Source organism: Rhipicephalus sanguineus, chromosome 5 (assembly GCF_013339695.2).
Source record: "Rhipicephalus sanguineus isolate Rsan-2018 chromosome 5, BIME_Rsan_1.4, whole genome shotgun sequence".
NCBI classification, from domain to species: Eukaryota; Metazoa; Arthropoda; class Arachnida; order Ixodida; family Ixodidae; genus Rhipicephalus; species Rhipicephalus sanguineus.
In genome coordinates, this window is record NC_051180.1 from 145,322,301 (window position 1) to 145,340,919 (window position 18,619).

An 18,619-nucleotide genomic window follows, 5' to 3' on the forward strand; every position below is an offset into this window, starting at 1 on the left:
TCCGAGTACAATGCCTACCACCGCAAGGGCGAGGCCCGCGATTATTACGACGCAGGCGACCACGGACACCAGGAAGACGCTGCACATCAGTGAAGAGGGCGGAGTAGTTGGTCGGTTAGTTGATCAGGTGTGTTTGTTTAAATTGGCAGACAATTAGGTAGTCAATCACTCAAAATAAAGCAATCAAGCATAGGCGTGCGCACAGATGGGGCGGGGGGGGGGGGCTACCCACTCATTATCATTTACGGGAGACGCAGAGTCTGCGCCATACTTTTGCTCACTTGGACCTTCCCCTTCATTGTTTAAAGTGCAGGGCTATGGCTATATGCAACTTTTGGTGATAATGGCGGCCGAGGACCCCTGATGTTGATTTACAAGAACTGTTTATACTACCCGCATTTATTTCCGGAAAGCCGAGGTCCACAGGCAGGACTTTGTGAGAAGCAAGTCATGTCCCCATTGTTTATATCTTACTCCATTACGAACGTTTTCTTTCGGACACGCCCAAAGGGTGGTGGCAGCGGGGGCTGGGGGGGGGGAGGGTTGAAGGGCTGCGGTCAAACTAGGCGCCACCAAAAGGAGAACCCTGCACACGCCTATGCAACGAAGTCATCGATCAACTCATTACATACTTGAAAGCTACCGCGCAACTGACCCCCAAGACAACAAGCACAGGAACACCTGTATAACACACAAGGTAAATGCGCAGAAGACGAGGACAGAGAAGAGTCTTGACACACACGAGCGCTCGTGTGTTCAGCGCTCGTGTGTGTCAAGCCTCTTCTCTGTCCTCGTCTTCTGCGCATTTGCACTGTGTCATGTCACACCAAACACAACAAACACGCGACACTAACACAATATATCAAGACGGCACTGGTTCCCCCCGACGTTATCTGCTTGCGGGGAAGCAACCAAGACCCATTCAGGGTTACTACCTATACACGGACCCGGACTACCCAATGGTGGCAACTCTGGCTCGGAAAGACCTTGCCATAACGAGCGCCGGGGCACCGGGAGTAGAAATTAACCACCAAATTTTAACCATCTGGCCGATGAAGAAGGGCCGACCCAAGTGCGTCTTGGTCAATGTCTACAGCCCGCCCAGAGTCCAAAAAGCTGACTTTTCGCCACTACTTCACCACGTATCAACCCTACTCGTGCGACGAGACAAACTACTTCTACTCGGCGATTTCAACGCTTGGCATTCAGAGTGGGGATACAAGAGAGACACAGCAAAGGACTCCAATCTTCTGAGCACAACACAGAAACACGACCTCTTGCTGATCACGCTGCCGGGCGTCCCCACCAGGGTGGGCAACAGTGTGGCTCGAGATACCACACCTGACCTCACCTTTGTCAACGACGTGAGTGGAGGAACCTGCAACACGGCAAAAGTACGCCAATCCCTGGGGACGGCCAAGCTCACTGGCTGGAAAAAGTACAGAGAAAAACAAGAGACAGCACTTTCAACACCAGCCTCGGCAGGAGAATGGAGCGTTTTCCTTAAAGACACATACAACGCCACTACCAAGGAGTATCACACCACACCGGATACTCCGGCGGTAGACAACCACCTGGCACACCTCTGGGAGGCCCGCAGAAGTCTAGTAAAGCGTTGGAAGCGCCAAAGACACAACAACAAACTGCGTCGCCGGATAGCCCATTTGGCAGAAGAAGCAAACGCCTATGCCAGAGAGCTCAATAACAACAACTGGCGAAATTTCTGCGACTCCCTACGAGGCGCCCTTAGTACCAAAAAGACCTGGGCTATTCTTCTTCGTTGCATGCTAGATCCAACCAGCACGCGCATGGAAACAAATAACGTCATGAGGAAACTCATCGGAGAATACCCAGGTACGGAAGATGAGCTCATCCAACTGCTTAAGGACACTTACACCGGAGAAGCACAGACACCCTCAACCTGCCCCAGAGACTATCACGGCCAAGGAAACGGAGATCTTGATGCCCCCATCACTTTCGCAGAACTCTATGCCGCTACTCAGACCTTCAAGAAGAACACGGCACCAGGCCCTGATCGGGTTACCAACGCAATGCTGAGAAACCTGAGTGATGCGACCATCCAACAGCTAACCGACTTCTTTAACGACATGGTATGGAAACCCAACGGTAGACTACCCTTCGATTGGAAAGCGGCGAACATAATTCTAATACCGAAGCCGGGTAAACCGCGTGAACTACAACAACTACGGCCCATATCGCTCACATCATGCCTGGGCAAACTTTTCGAGCGAGTAGTCGTCAACAGATTAGAGACCTACATAGAGCAAAAAGACCTGCTTCCGTACACAATGTTCGGCTTCAGGAGAGCAGTATCGGCTCAAGACGTTTTCCTACTGCTGAAAGACGAAGTCCTGAATCCACCACCGGGAAGTCCGGACAGAATCTTGCTCGCACTCGACGTTCAAAAAGCATTTGACACTATCTCGCACTCCACCATTCTTGAGGGGCTCGAAGACGTCGGGTGTGGAGACGGAATATATTGCTACGTGCAAGACTTCCTGAGCAACCGCACCGCCTGCGTTGGAATCGGTACGACACGCTCACTCCCGTACGACCTACCGGGACGAGGCACCCCTCAAGGCTCGATACTATCACCGCTACTATTTAATATCGGCCTACGCAAACTAGCACTACAACTGGAGAAACATCATGATCTAGGATGTGCCAAATACGCGGATGACATCACGCTCTGGGCAACTCGAGGCTCGTACGGCGACCGGCAGGACACCCTCCAAAGGGCCATTGACATGGTCCAGGCCTTTGCGAAAGAAGCAGGCATGAAATGCGCCCCTTCCAAGTCGGCCTACCTACACGTCAGACCCAAGCACACTCAGGTGAATAGAGCACCGGCCCTACTATTTCTCGATGGCGAACCCATCAAGAGGACACCAAATATTCGGGTTCTCGGGATGCACGTACAAGAAACGCGCAGCGTCTGCATCGCGCTCTCCTAACTCAAGCGCACGGTACGCAGCATCTCCGCACTCGTCAACAGAATCGCGCGTGGCAAAGAGGGAATGACGGAGGCGGACACCTTGCGATTGGTGCAAGCCTTCGTCATTAGTCGCATAACTTACGCGCTACCCTTTCAAGCCACGCGCCGCACCGAAACTGACCAGGTGGACAAACTGATCCGAATCGCCTGCAAGGCGGCGCTCGGCCTTCCAGAGAGCACCAGCACGGAGCGCCTACTGGAGCTAGGAATGCACAACACCTACGAAGAACTCGCCGCAGCCACGATCATCGCTCAGCGAGAGCGACTCAACGCGACGCCCCAGGGACGTTGTGTGTTGAGACGCCTACACTACCCCCTGGCGCCGCAGTTTTGTGGGGACGAGACTGAGATGCTACCACACGCACTGCGAACACGGCTACATGTAGACCCCATTCCGCGCAACATGCACCCTACATACCACGCAAAACGAAGACGAGCTAGGGCGACAGCTCTGCTGAGGAGGCAGGACGACCCAGACACGTATTTTGCGGACGCAAGTCTGTACCCGCGCAGAGCAACACCGAGCCCCGCTTTCGCTGCGGTCGCGACAAATAGGGAGCGCACGGTCGCGGCTGCATCTGTACGCACCTCATCCATTGCAACGGCGGAAGCCGCGGCTGTCGCCCTGGCCATACGAGCCGCCGAAGCCAAGGAACAATCGGCATATATACTTATAGACTCACAGGACGCATGCCGCCTATACCTGCGGGGAGTCTTGCCAGCCAGTGTCCTACGCATCCTGGGACCGACCCTCACACAGGACCACGGAATAACCTGGTGCCCAGCACATGCCGGAGTGGACGGCAACGAACGGGTGGACCGCCTGGCTCGAGGTATGACAGGCCGAGCCGCGGAGCACTCCGCCCCAACGAACGCCCCCACACCCGGCACGCCACGAGAAATTCTGGAGTTTCAAAGATTCGGACGAAGATCCAAGGCTCCTCCCCATCCCAAGCTCAAAAGGGGCCAGGCGAGAGATTGGCCCCGACTACAGACAAACACATTTCCTCACTTGCAAAGACTACACAAGATGTACCCCGACAGACACGAAAATAAATGCCCTTGGTGTGAAGACACACCAACACTCCGCCACATCACATACGAATGCCAGATGCGCCCTGCAGGCGCCGTCTCGCCGCTAGTCAAAGACTCACTAGCAAACTGGTCGTGGGAGGCGCGACTCTCCGATCTGGACTTGGGAAGCCAGCTGGCAACCCTCGGCCAGGCCCGGCGAGCCGCAGAAGCCAGTGGGGCCCTGGAATAGGGGCTCCACCCATCTGCACCAGGACTACCTGTGCGCATTAATAAAGTTGTTCTTCTTCTTCTTCATGTCACACCAACAAGCCCAGACTGTTACCTTAGTGAAGCCGTATAAGCGAAACCACTCTCTCTAGGCAGAGATATATGACACGAGTTTGCAGCGCAAGAACCCACGAAGAGAGATATTCATTTTTACTCTCTCTTTCTCCCCTATTCGTTCTTTTACCTATATTCTAACGCTACAAAGCCTGGCCGCATGCCTGAACGAGAGAACGCAGAATTAACAACGTCCAATACGGTGGGAACCCAGACTACAAAGCCGTCTGCAGACTCCATTACCTCTTACAGACATGACCAGTCAACCAGCGAAATTGTGTTGAAAAGACAGGCCGTGCAAACATGGAAACAGGGGAGAAGTCAAGACACCACGAAAGCCGACTTGACTTTTCTTTTGTGTGCGTGTCTGCACGCCCTGTCTCTTTAACGTTAAAATGGAAAGCTGGGCAAGTTTGTACTGGTTCATGATGCAAAACAGCGCAAAGAACAAGGGACGGTAGAAAAGAGAACAGGACTGGCTCGACTCGCAACTAAGTTTATTCACATACGAATGGAAAATGTATACAGGTTATATACCCAGAGTTATGTTTTTTCCTTTTGTTCGTTTTCTCCTTGATTTGGATTGAAGTCCCGTCAAGGAGATGGTCGACGTCGATGAAGCAGGAGGCAGGTTGGAGGTAATAAAAACTTGAAGGTATATTGCAGCGAAATATTTACAGTCATATGTACATCTTGCCGAAGCACACTGATGATAACATAGACATCAACAGCGTCTTACTCTTCTACTTAACTTTTCTTAAGTTAGAGCCTAGAACACTGTTACTACATACGAAGAACCGAGTCTCACTGTTCGACCACCAAGTGGTTACGGCCCAGACAGAAGTTGCATCGTACGGAGTCTTACTGATCGATCAGTTAAGTGATTACAGCCTAGACTGAAGGGAAACGAATTCCGTCCAGTCTTAAGTACCTTGCGGTAAACAAAGAAAAGGGGAGGTGGCCACTGGTGGTCCGCCTCGACATTCCCTTATCCAATCCGTTTATCCTCAGATTAAGCCACTCCCTACTGGGCTGTCCCTAATCTCGACAGCAGTGTTTTTACGGTGCAGACAGGCGTTTTGGCACTCTTTCCCATCATGGATCTCTCTCTCTCTCCTTATCCCACGTTTTCAGGGGTTCTCACGGTCGAATATATCGGTATCGCAGCAGCCCTGCGGCATTCGCGCCATTTCCCACGCGCATCGAGTCGAGCCCCCGGTGACAGTCGTCAGGACGGTTCCGGGAAACAATTTGCGTGTCCTCGTCTTTCCCGCGTTCGGACCGTGCATTGTTGCGACTCAACCCTTCTTTGCCGTCGGCGCGCCTAAAGCGTATGCCGGTCATTGTTGTAGTCAGCATACTGTCGCTTCGAGCGACGGCATAGAACAGGAGATCTTTGCCCTCCACATTTTCCCACACGTTCGGGCTGCTTTTCCCGAAGCCGACCTCTGAGAACGGTCGCGTACCCTGAACCCCTGGGGGCATCCTGGGAGCGAGCTGCTCCCTGCAGTTTGCTTTCGTTGATAATTGCACAGTCAAAGACCACGCCGAGAGCGAGCCGAGAAAGTAGCTTTGTACGACGTACAGTGCCGCGCCATCCCGTCTGCACGATCGACTTATGAGCGGCCAAAACCTAACACCCAGAAAATATATCCTGGTCTCTTTTCTACCGTCCCTTGTTCTTTGCGCTGTTTTACATGTCTTTTGAACATGAATACCTGCCAACTAGCTCAGCTCTCTTATTTGAAGCAGTGAAACTATTCTTGTTGGAAGCTCGTGTATGCAGCCTCGCTCAGTATAAAGGCGCAGCAATGAGGGATGTTTGATTGGACCAAGTATTCAGAGGAGTACTTACTGGTCGGGTTTTCTCTCTTCGGTGGGTGGTACAATAGCGGCTTCTTTTTGAGCCGGCAGCTCAGGGGGCACAGCCCGTGTTGGTGGTGGAGCAGCCGGCTCAGGGCGTGCAGCCTGTGTAGGAGGAGCTTCCTGCACAAAAAGAAGCCACAGTTTCGCCACAAGGGTGAAACAAATGAATGCGATAGCAATGAATTGAAATGCTATATATATGAAGGAAGGCTAGCCGCTCACTCGTTTAGCAAACGCGGCCGCTGCAGCGAGTCTTCGAAGTGACCTTCATGCTTTCTTTGGCTTAACGTAAGCTTCGCGATGCGAGCACAACTTGCACAAAACTACGAGCCATCCGCTGAACCCCCCGCATGAGATAAGCACCCGAGCGCAGGCGCGACCACGCCCTACAAGTAAAAAAAGACTGCCGGAGGACGCCCTTTAAAGCGCGCCCTTCGTACTCTTGCGCCATCTCGCGGTTGAAAATGAACAAGCCTCTGTCACGCTAAAAGACCGCCGAGATGAGCAGACCAACTGTAAATGGAGCATATGATTAGCTCGCCGTGAGTAGAATATATATATATATATATATATATATATATATATATATATATATATATATATATATATATATATATATATATATATATATATATATATATATATATATATATATATATGCGTTCGGGGAAGTGGTACGCGCAAAGCTGACAATGCTGCCGCTGGCGCTCGCGCGTGGCACAGGAGTCTTCGCGGATGGCAACAGTGCCGGTGTTGTGCGCGCTGACGGACAAACTAAGGGCACGCACTGACTGTTTGTTGTCCGAGGAAGCGTGGACGTTATCCGTGTTGTCCGAGGAAGCGTGGGCGGATAGAGTGAGACAACAGACCGCGCACGCAGCGCAGCCTGATAGGCGGGCGAAGCTGTCGGGTGTTCGAGTGAGCGAGGCCGTGTTAGCGTTCGATGAACAGTGCTCCGGAAAAATGTTCCCTAAGCGGAAGGGACCGGGTAGGGTCCGCGGCAGACACCGTTGGCGACGTCGACGGGGCAAGATAACACGATAGTCGCTGGCGCTCCAGGGCTAGAACGTTCTGTACATCACAGAAAGGGCAGCGCCCATGTCAACGAGGATGCGGTGTTGCGCGTGCCAAATGCGTATTGGTATCCGAGTAACAGTGCCGGGTAGTCGGCGGGAGAGGGGGAGTGCTCCCCTTTGTGCACCAGCAGTATATACGGAACTAAGTCTGTGAACTCCGTGACGCGGTTGACATTTTGTGTACGCGTTTTGCACGCCTCTGAAACCGTGTGACCCACAAACTGCGAGGTGGAAGTGTGTGTGCGCAGTGGACGGTTATTAGACGGACGTACATGAACGTTATTTGTTTTCTTGTTTACATTCGCCGGGTCTCCCCTGTAACCGGAGACCCTGGCCCACTGTGTTCATTGCCGCGTAACGCAACATTAGACATTGTTGCCGTGTCCCTTTTTTTTTCTTGTGGAAAATCGAGAGCGTGTTGGCGCAAGTGTCGTGGTGCATATATGTTTAGCGTTGCGAAGGGCCATTAACCCTTAGCCGAGTACGGAGGACTTAAGGTTTCCCAAACCTTTTTTTTTTTTTGTTTCGTTGTTGTTCCCATAAGACGCGTCAAACAGAGAGCTGGGGGAGGGCCGTTGGCGCCAGTATGCCGGCACCGTGTCCCGCGCAAACAGAGGGACAGCGTGAGGTTTACAGACATCTGTCACCGGGAGCAAGGTGGCGCCGAGGGAAGGCAGCCAGTGGCGGCGTGCCGGCATCGTTTCTTGACGGGCAACTCGGGCGACGAATCTTCACAAGCCTGGTCAGCCTCTGGCTGAATCGCGATTATCGTATCGCGGGTAAAGAACCCAAACTTTACTGGGACGTTTATTGCTCTGTTAACTGTATTGTTGTAATTATGATAAAAAATGTGAAGAAAGTAAAGTGGACGAAAATACATGCTGCCGCCGGCAGGGAGCGACTCTGCAAGCTTAGGATAACGCGCCCGATGCTCGACCAATTGACCTTCGACGGCGGTCGTCCTCTCATCCACTTTATCGGGTAATAATGTGCATGGAAGCCTGGGACTGTTAGCCAGCGCCGCTCGTAGCGAAGACGGCGAGTGTGGGACACTATTTTTTGCCAGCTGGCGAAAAGATGCCTGTCTGCTTTAATTATGGCATATATCTGCAATATAGTATATATACTGGAAAAAGGGTCAAACAATCACGAATGCAGCAATCTTACAAGATTTTGTTAATAGGTCTAAAAGGCAGGAATGAGGCTTTCTTACATCCATTACAGGGGCCTGCTGCGGACCCAAGCCCACCGGGGTCTTGTCGGTGGAAGAGGGTTCGGGCGGCGGCGCTGTGTCGGCCGGCGGCTTCGGAGTAGCGTCGACGGGGGCAGGGGCAGGGGCAGGGGCAGGTTCCGCAGTCTTGTGTTCATCGCTCAAGCCACCATCGTCGTGGGAGCCGCGACTTTTCTTGGACCGCCTCCGGCTCTTGGTGGTGCTCTCCGTGTTGGATGCTGCCGACTCTGGGCTCCTGAGCGGTGGAAACGGAGGAAGTAAGCGTGCACTTTTCACATCCATCAAAAGCAAAAAGCATTTCTTCAGCGGGCACGACAAGCTTCAAATGATAAGCGCACGCACGCACGCACGCACGCACGCACGCACGCACGCACGCACGCACGCACGCACGCACACACACACACACACACACACACACACGCACACGCACACGCACACACACACACACACACACACACACACACACACACACACACACACACACACACACACACACGAGTGGCGTTTGTCCCCAGCGCATGTGTACACAGAGTAACTATAAATAAAACGTTGAACACGTTCTGAAGGCGGGATTGGAATGCTTTTACCTCTAGTACAGAAGCCTGATGATCTAACGCGCACGCCTCACAAGACGGAACAGAGCAAGTGGTTTATACAGGACATACAAAAAAAGTTAAGTTTGTACTAATCAATCCAGCAGATCGCAACCAAGAAATAAGAAAAGAAACTTAAATTTCAAGGAAGACAGACTTCCTTAGATTCGCTTATTCAGGCTTTGGAAGAAAAAAATACGGTTGACCCCTCCGTCATAGGATTCGGTATAATACGAGAGTAAAACATGTCCTTACATGTCCTTACAGAAGTAGTTGAATGTTTACTGTACATTGACATAAGAGAGCTTGCACAATGTCTATTGGTGTTTGGCAGCTATAGCACCGTTTAACGTGGATGCACCCATGTTATCGCTTGGTGGTATATCTCCATCGCGACGACTAACGTCCATGGTCAATGATTAAACAAACCCTTGTAATTGCTGTAGTCGTTAAAGGTGAGAACGTAATCAGAGAAAGCGCTGTTACATTTAGCAGGGCGTGGCTGGTTGGACGTATAACTTGGGTTAAGGTCGCCAGCCCGCGGCGTATTAAATAATTATTGAACACCACGCCGAGCTAGAGGGAAACGCAACGCGCGTCGTGTCTCCCCTGTAGCTCGGCCGCAATTTTTTTTCGAGACGAGAGTAAGCGGGGAACGCAGTGCTACCATAGAGTAACATAACATGGCGCAACCACGAAAACTCAACTAGAAGCAATCGGTCACGATGCTGCCATTAAATAACTTATGCATTAAAAATATTATCTGATCTGTCTTTTTTATGCACTACTATCTGAATAAACATGATACATTTATAGAATGTGCCTGTCTTTATCTTTCTTTCATTTTTCTAAAGGCAAAAACTGTGAAAAGGTACGCGGATGCGCGGTAGGTATACACCAGAGCACGCCTGTCTCGCACCCAGGGTGCTGGCGAGCCGAGCGGATACTCTCACACCCAGACGCCGGGCTGACCGGGGCTGCCAAGGCGCGCGCCGCCTGCACCAAGTAAACAGGCAAAGCTGCAGTTCTGAGGCTTTAAAGTGCGAAAAAGTACCCGTTCACGCCGCTTCAGCGTATAAGAGCTCGTCTGGGCGCTACTGCGTCGTCTTTGGATGCCAAAACAAGCTGCGCAACAAGAGGATATTAGCGTTGTCTGCGACGATTACGACGCGCCACGGAAATAGTGCCGGTGTGGTGTTTTCAGCTCCGCCGCGAGTGGATAACTGTGATTCAAGCAAAAAAAACTAGGAGCCGAGTGAAAATGCGCGAGTAAGTACACTAACTGCGTGTATTCTGCAGTGTGATACCCACCTATTTCATTCTGCGAACCTAATTTGCGTGACACGCAGCTGGGTTGAAGGCAGGCGTCAGCTTTGTGTGGGGGTGCACTTCATACCTTTGAGCGTTTCCTTTGACGAAAATCTAGTGCTAGGTACTGCTTTCAAGCACAAGCAATCAGCATGCTTTGCCACTTCCAACGTAGTATTAAGCTTTAGTGCTTTTGATGGCATCCACGCCTTCGAGATTTCGTCTTCAAAAGGTAATAAATGGCACGGTGCTCCTCAACAGCTGGCCAGAATTTCGTGCTTTCATTTCAGTGTTTGATTTCCCCAAATTTATTTGGACACGAGGCATCCAGCTGCACATAATACATATATTGGCACGTATAAGTAAACAGTACTCGCGCCAGTGTCCTTTACGCCGCAGGCTTAACCGGCTTAACTAAGAGTAGCACAGTTTCGCTTGTAAAGCACCATCCTTACAAGAATAAAATAGCGCAGGTGGCTTCCAAAAGAGATCGCTGAACGATACTTCAGGTTATACTCTCCGATAGCACGCTTTTGTGAGCAAGACGCATTATTGTAAGAGCGCCCGTGAAACAAAAATTACGTTCCGCGAAAATACCCGTAAAGCGTACTCTAATTATTACGCGATGCATGCTGAAATGATGAGCTTTCACAAAACTTTGTGCACAACTTGTAATATGGGCAACAAAACATCGTTTCACTCTTTCGCGAGCTGCACTGCAATTACGATTCACGCGTACTACAGCGAGAACGTTTTTTTTTTACAAATGTAACAGCGTACGTATCTGACGAGGTTGCTTCCGCAGCCCACTCAGCACGTGCTGTATACATTGTGGACTTGCATGAGGAAGGTGTTCTTGGTGTTCCCATAAAATCAGCGAAAATTTCCAGGCTAGAAAAGACGCGAAACACGCTCACCGACGGGCTGAGTTTCGGAAGTTTCACGTTTGCTCTGTGTAGCGTCTGCTGGCGTGGCAGCCCGCGCGTGTTGTTTCGTCGCGTGTGCGATAGATGGCGCGACGCGCGATGCAAATATGGCGATACGCATGGAATTCGCTGTGTTCTGGTCTATACCTGCAGCCTATATCGCCTCTAAAGAAACGGCTAACGAATGTCATCTCATGAATCAGAAGAAAACCCCCGAAATTAGCAAGAAAATGTTAAAACCGAAACTGAAACCATCGTGGCACGATGGCAAGGCCGGAAAAGGAAGTTGATGCACGATTAATGCCGGCCGCTACGATCGCTAGTAGTCGTGTGGGCCGCATGGTTCAATGAGTGTCCGCTCTTTACGCTTGCTATGTTACTCTATATGGTTGCGCCACCTAACAGACGGCATGAACCCTTCGTGCCTGGGCCGCGGAAGGCGGCCATTGTCCACTCTATGTTTACTATGTTGCTGTATGATAGTACAGCCAGGCGAGACAAGCGCGTCGCAGAGCTATTTTTGGTATGGATGGATGCCATATGAGCGAGGCCGATGGATGGATGGATGCTATGAGCGTCCCCTTTATAACGGGGCGGTGACAAATGTGCCACAAGGCTCGACAAAAGAAAAGCCTTTACTCTTCTTTTTCTTAGCGTTGGCCTAGTGTCTTTACTTCAATTAAAACTATCTTGCTCCAGAAAAAAGAAAACTTAAGCCTTCAGCTCCGTTCTGTGCCCTTTACGGCAGAATGTCCTTATTTTTTTCCAATATTTATTTTTGTCCTTTGTCTCCAATTTTCTGCCACCAATACTAACCGTCTCTTACTTATTCCAATCGCGGGTGTGTTCAGCTTTTCATTGTCTCTAAAACCCAAGGCGCCATGTAGGCTCGTGCCCAAACGTACACCTGGGTGGATATCTCCAAATTCAATCAGAACATGCTGCGCCGTTCCCTTATCTTCCCCTCAGCACGTGCATTGTTCTTGTTCTTTACTGAATCTCGCTTTATAACTACCCGTTCTAAGGCAACCCGATCTCGCTTCAAACAGTAAAGCGCTTCCCCTTGAATTATCGTAAAATGCCTCCCTCCTTATTTCATTTTTGCCCTTTCGGTAGTTACTCAAAGCCGGTTTTTTCTCCCTAGCTGCCGTCCAGTAAATCCTCTCCGCCTCTCTGACTTTTCGCTTAACGCTCTTTGTTGACATATTGCTTACACTACCAGCCATATATTTACTAGTGAGCCTCCTAGTTCTTTTTCACCACTGTGTGTCCACGCTCTTATACAAATAACGGAACACCTTCTCTGCCTATCTACTCTCCTTCATATTCCTTAGCCTTTCTTCGAACCTTATTTCTTCGAACCGACGCTTGGGCTAAGGTCGCCACCTCGCGGTGTGTTAAGGCGTTGACAAAATTGCACTTCTCCTATTGGAAACTCGCCGATTGGGACGGACGCGTAGAAACGACGCATTGCAGGAGCTGACAGCGGAGGCCACGGTCATGATGCGTTACTTCACTTTATCACTCCCAGTGGGCGACATCACCCCGCCGACTAAGAGCATTGTGAGAAGAAGGTGTGATATATAAAAGGCGCGTTTGTAAAGCCTCCAGAGTGTGTGACCGTGGCGCAGTGGACAGCGTGACCGGCGTCTGTTGTCGTGGACCGAGAGGTCGTGGGCTCGACTCCCTTTGACGGATATTTTTAAATGCGAAGCATTTCTTAGCTAAGCTCAGTCATTTTTGTCGTTTCTACGTATCTACCTGCCTATCTACCTAGCATCCTACGTCTGGGCGCAGCTCTTGGTCGTATCCATAACTTGTTATATACAAAAATTGGCATAGCAGGGAACCAGTGTATGACGAACACGATTAACTGGTCATGACATGAATAGCGCAAAATGGCTGTCGCATATGTCATGAAACCCTTTCCCTCAGTCACGTGTGGCACATACCCGCATACCAAAGTTCATGTTATGCGGGTATGTCCCACAGGTGATTCACAGTCTCAATGAACACATTAACGGCGAACATGCACATTCAAACGCAAGGTAAGTGAGGAAGCTGAAGACAGAACACCCCCAGAAGACGCTCGAACGCCATCCACTTGTCCATGTGGTCAGCCAGAATGACGCAGTGTTCTCTTCATTCCATATGAGGCTGGGCGATGGCCTCGTGCTGACTGAGGATGACGTCAGATTGATTCCGAGCGTCTTTGTGACACGCGAAGAATCCCTGAAGGCATACGGCTGGCTATACTACAGCAATGCGGACGTCGACCGCTATAATGCACGTTGCCTGGTTGTACAACTGGTTGTGTAACACATGTGTGACTCAACATGTGTGTGCGTATATCATTTGCACGTATCTTTAGCGTCATTACGTAACGCTTCGCTCTATACAAAAAATTACGCCACAGTCACCTTGCCGCCGCATGCTTCGCATGACGTCGATTCCCACGGTACGTGGGATCTACCGAATATTTTTCTTTGCCATCTGATCGTGTGCATTTTTCCGGCGCCATTTCCGTGACAGAAATACGTCACTGAATTGTTGCCGGATCCCGGCATTAAACACTTTCGTGGTAAAAAGTTTACCTAGTACCACCGCATATACTTATAGGGCTCTTCGAAATGCTATGATTCGCCGCTCTGTAAAGGAAAAGCAAAATGCATCTACGTAGTTGAGTGAACGACTCTTTGTTTCTCATACTAGGTTGCGTAAAACCGGTTGTTTCGCGCAAGTAGAGGTTTATACGAAGGAGTCGCCAGTTGTTCTGGAAGCCGGCAGATGAGCACTGAATAAATGTTACCTTCATTTGCACCCTGTTTGCTGGAAAACTACACTGCTGACATATTATTGCACAGCGAGCATTTTTCCAGCAGTAGATCATTTAATTTTGAACCGACCCCTGATCTATAGGATAAACACCATCTCGTACGTCACTGCCTCGACTAAAACCTGTTTTCTGTGTCTTCTCCTTTTCATATTTCGCGGGGTTTCCTCATTTGACTAAATGCTGCCACTGTTGCCAGGACAGGAGAAAAAAGTCACAGCTTCGCCGCAAAGGCGCAGCAGTGAATGTGATAGCAACAAATTGGAATGTTATACAAAGGCGAGCAGCTAACTCACTTAGTATCCCACCTCGCGTAACTCTACAAAGCGCTGGCTTAAGGGAATACGTCCGCTCCAGGGAGCGAAGCGGTTTACGTGCTGTAGAAAGCCTCAACGCGAAGTAAGCGGATAGAGCACAGAACGTACAAGGGTAGGAGCAGACTACTGATGTCTGTAGAGACAACGCGCGCGGTCACGCCCTTTTGATCAGAGTTCGCAGTTGGTGCCTGGGAGACGCAGTCCCCAACTAGGGGGCTGCGTGACTCCTTCATGATCCTTCTCCCGACGGAGCCGGCCGGCTCGTTTAATCTCTGCTTGAGCTGCGCCAGTCTGCGCCCGTCTGCAATCTTTAGCTCGCACACAGAACATACGACGCGAGGGGCGATGTTATCGATTTTGAATTTATACGGAACATGACGGCGACGGCAAAAATGGGACTTGAGTGTATATATATAAGTATTAACGCAATAAGTGAGCAGAACTGGTGGTCTAGCTACACCACTTGTCAGCTACCAGTCGATCACACGGCACCACCGGCGACAGTTGTGGGAGGTCCCTCTCCTGGACAAAGACGTGCAGTGTGTCGGAGCCATTATATTGCGTGCCTCCAGGTAAATGGCGCTCGAGCGATCCTCTCACACCAAAGGGACAACGCATACTCACTTTCCGATATCCTCGCCCGAAGACCGGCGTCGGCGCTTGCCGTCGCGCGACTTGTGCTTCTTGTGTCGCTTCGAACCGCCGCTTGTCTCGGCTCCCGTAACGGCATAGCTGGATTCGCCGGTGGTCTTGGTGGCTTCATCCATGGTGGGTCCGTTCGCAAGATGGATTCGTTGGTTAGTTGGCTGCGGGAACAGCGATGACTGTAGCACGGCCTTCGAAAGTACTGCGATGGAGCACCTTCTCCGCAGCTTCGAGGAAACAGGGCACTCACGGTGTCGCCAGGGGCTCGCGTGCTCACGGGGCAATCACGATGATGATGATGGTGATAGCCATGCCGGGCAATGTCACTTGGCAAAATGATAAATTGGCTCTCAAGTGGGTGTATTATTATTACCCCCCATATTATATATACGCACACATTATATATATATATATATATATATATAGTAGGAATGGGCTATTTTGTCCACTTGCATAAGGATAAGGAAAACGTGGTATAGAAATGAAATAGACAAAAACTAACCATTACGTGACAGCGACATAAAGGGAACTTCGAATCTGGGTGAGAAAATTAAGGCAACTCCGCATTGGTGGTGCCAAGCCTGAAGGAAAAGCGGAGCTTGGTGGCCTTCCTTGTTTCTCTTTTGCCTTTTTTTTTCATCTTCTCTTTCTTTCTTTTATTCTGCTTTTTCTGTCACTTTTTTGTCTTTGTTCCTTTCTTTCTCTCTTCATCTATTTGTTTCTCTTTCTCGCTCTTTCTATTGTTACGAGGTCGTGACGTTGACGAAGACAGCAGTCGGTGTGTTCAAGACGGAACTCTTTATTTGGGCGCACTTGTGCCCGGAAAATGAAAGGGTCAAAGTTCAAGCAGTTCAAGCTGTACAATGAGCGGCGAGAACAGCGTCGGCCGTCGAGTGGTAAAGCGCGTCGGCGTTTATACGTATGTCATCGAAGATTCCAGCGTTATCGCTGGTGGCCGCGTAAGTTCCAGAATAAACTCTAATGTTCGCTTTGTGCGCGTAGTGTTATCGGAACGCTCTAAAATAAGCGGGAAGGTTCCCAGTCATTCGGGCGCGGTTTGCGCAATGCAGTAGTTACACGTGTAATGGTCCGGTAACATAGAAATAGAAAGAAAGGAGCACGTGTGGCACTATCTTGCTTTTTCTTTCTTCCCTTTCTTTCTCTCACTTCCTCTATATCCACCGAAGAGAGCACATGCCGGTACAAATCGGTGTTCTGGGAACGAAGAAGAAGCGAGTGCCGGTTCGTGATGATGGTAATTTTTGTACACGGCCAGCGGACTTCTCCTAGCTTAAACAGCTCGGCTGTTAATAAGAAAGTCCAACGTCTTATTAGCGCAGAGACACTTACGAATTAGAAACGAAATTGCACACATGGATATTCATCCTTGATTAACACTGCATGAAAGAAGAAGAAATATGCTACCTTCGTTATTTTTCTTATTTTACCCCAAATCACTACATATTTACCTTCATCAGATAAAGAAATTTTGCTACAGCTAAGCATTCCATATCACCGAGACTCTCTCTAAGTCGATGTCTCGGTTTAACTTTATTGTTATTTATAATTTATATTTTTTTCTGCAATCGTAACTACCGAGTCGTAATACATTATTTTACTTATTCTCGTTATGAGTGCTATTATTCGAATTTTCCTCGTTAATTTATTATAACACAACTCGGTTCGTGGGCAATCCTCCCAGTGACATTCTGGCATAATATTTTGCGCAGCCATCATCATCCATGACACTAAGTAAGATCTCAGTTTAAGCTTTGTTAGACACCTTGCCGATGCTTCTGTACCGATCAGAATGCACAATGTGGCGCGACTGAGGCACGGACGGAAGAGAGACACAATTAGACACACTGCGCTTCGTGTGTATAATTGTGTCTCTCTTCCGTCCGTGTCTCAGTCGCTCAACTTTGTGCATTCTAATGGCAAACCAACAGGCCGAAATCGCAACCTTAGCTATTGTAGCGAAGGGCTTGGTTTTAATTCATTGTATTGCATCACATTGATTCTTTCTTATCGAGATTTGGTGCCATTTTAAATATTAATTATAAAGCTGCCAGTTTCTAACCAAATCTCCAGAGTGGGTGTAGACCACTAGCTTCAGGGTTCTCTTCTTTACCGGTGTCTACAAACACCTTTTTGTTTCTGTAGAGACAGACAGACAGACAGACAGACAGACAGACAGACAGACAGACAGACAGACAGACAGATAGATAGATAGATAGATAGATAGATAGATAGATAGATAGATAGATAGATAGATAGATAGATAGATAGATAGATAGATAGATAGATAGATAGATAGATAGATAGATAGATAGATAGAAACTCTACTGAAAGAACAATAAGAGTTTTTGTATGTGGCCTCCCAAGGGGCGCATCGCTAATGGCTGGGGTCCCCAGTCCTGGGCTCCGCAGGCTTTTGCCATACTCTTCGCTCTCTGTACAAGTCCCGCTGAATGAGAGGTCAGATTTCTGCCTTTCTACCATTTCTTTCTCCTAAGACTGCTTCACACTTCGAATGCGAGGCTAAAATCCATTTGCACAGAAGGCCTTCTGCTACACTTCCCTCCCGTCACATTCTTTCATTTAAAGAGGCCCTGCAACACTTTTCGAAGTAATCACCGAATGACTTCATTAAAGAAGTTTATTGCCGCATGAATGGACTGCCGCCAAAATTTTTTAAGACTCCGTCAAGTATGAGCGGAGTTACAGGGATTTGTCGCATGCTTTAAGCGCTTTCTCTCTCCTTTCGTGCCAAAGAGCACGCTGACAGCTACGCGCGAGGGCGGGGGGGGGGGGGGGGTGATGACGAGGGGGCAAGAAGCTACGTCGGTTCGTAGATGTAGATGTAGATCCTAAAATTATGGCTCACACCCACCGCGGGTAATTGGCCAAGAATCGGGTAGCTTAGAAAAAAGGTTCAAAAGCTAGAAAAGAGAACAATTTCTCGTTTTAAATGCGAAGCATTTCTTAGCGAACCTCAGGCCCTTTGGCCGTTTCTATCTATCTATCTATCTATCTATCTATCTATCTATCTATCTATCTATCTATCTATCTATCTATCTATCTATCTATCTATCTATCTATCTATCTATCTATCTATCTATCTATCTATCTATCTATCTATCTATCTATCTATCTATCTATCTATCTATCTATCTATCTATCTATCTATCTATCTATCTATCTATCTAGCCGCCTACGTCTGGGCGCTGCCCTGGTCGTCTCCATAACTTGTAATATACCAAAATTGGCACAGCAGGGGATCAGTGTACGACGAACACGATTCACTGGTCGTGACATGAATAACGCGAAAAAATTCGGCAGATCGCACGTACCGTGGGAATCGATGTTATCGAAGCATGCGCGGGATGGTGACTGTGGCGTAATTTTTGACATTGAGCGAAACGTTACCGATGACGCTAGAGAAATGTGGA

General features: G+C 49.3%; 1 protein-coding gene across 1 annotated transcript; it reads right to left on the reverse strand.

The window, feature by feature from the left end:
- Nucleotides 1–6,223: 6,223 nt before the first annotated feature.
- On the reverse strand, nucleotides 6,224–15,289 carry LOC119395006 (mucin-7-like). Its single transcript, XM_037662301.1, has 3 exons — nucleotides 15,147–15,289; nucleotides 8,528–8,780; nucleotides 6,224–6,358 (listed from the first exon to the last, which is right to left on the reverse strand). Exons 1-3 carry the CDS (start codon nucleotides 15,287–15,289, stop codon nucleotides 6,224–6,226), a joined length of 531 nt encoding a protein of 176 aa, XP_037518229.1.
- Between the last annotated feature and the right edge of the window lie 3,330 nt (nucleotides 15,290–18,619).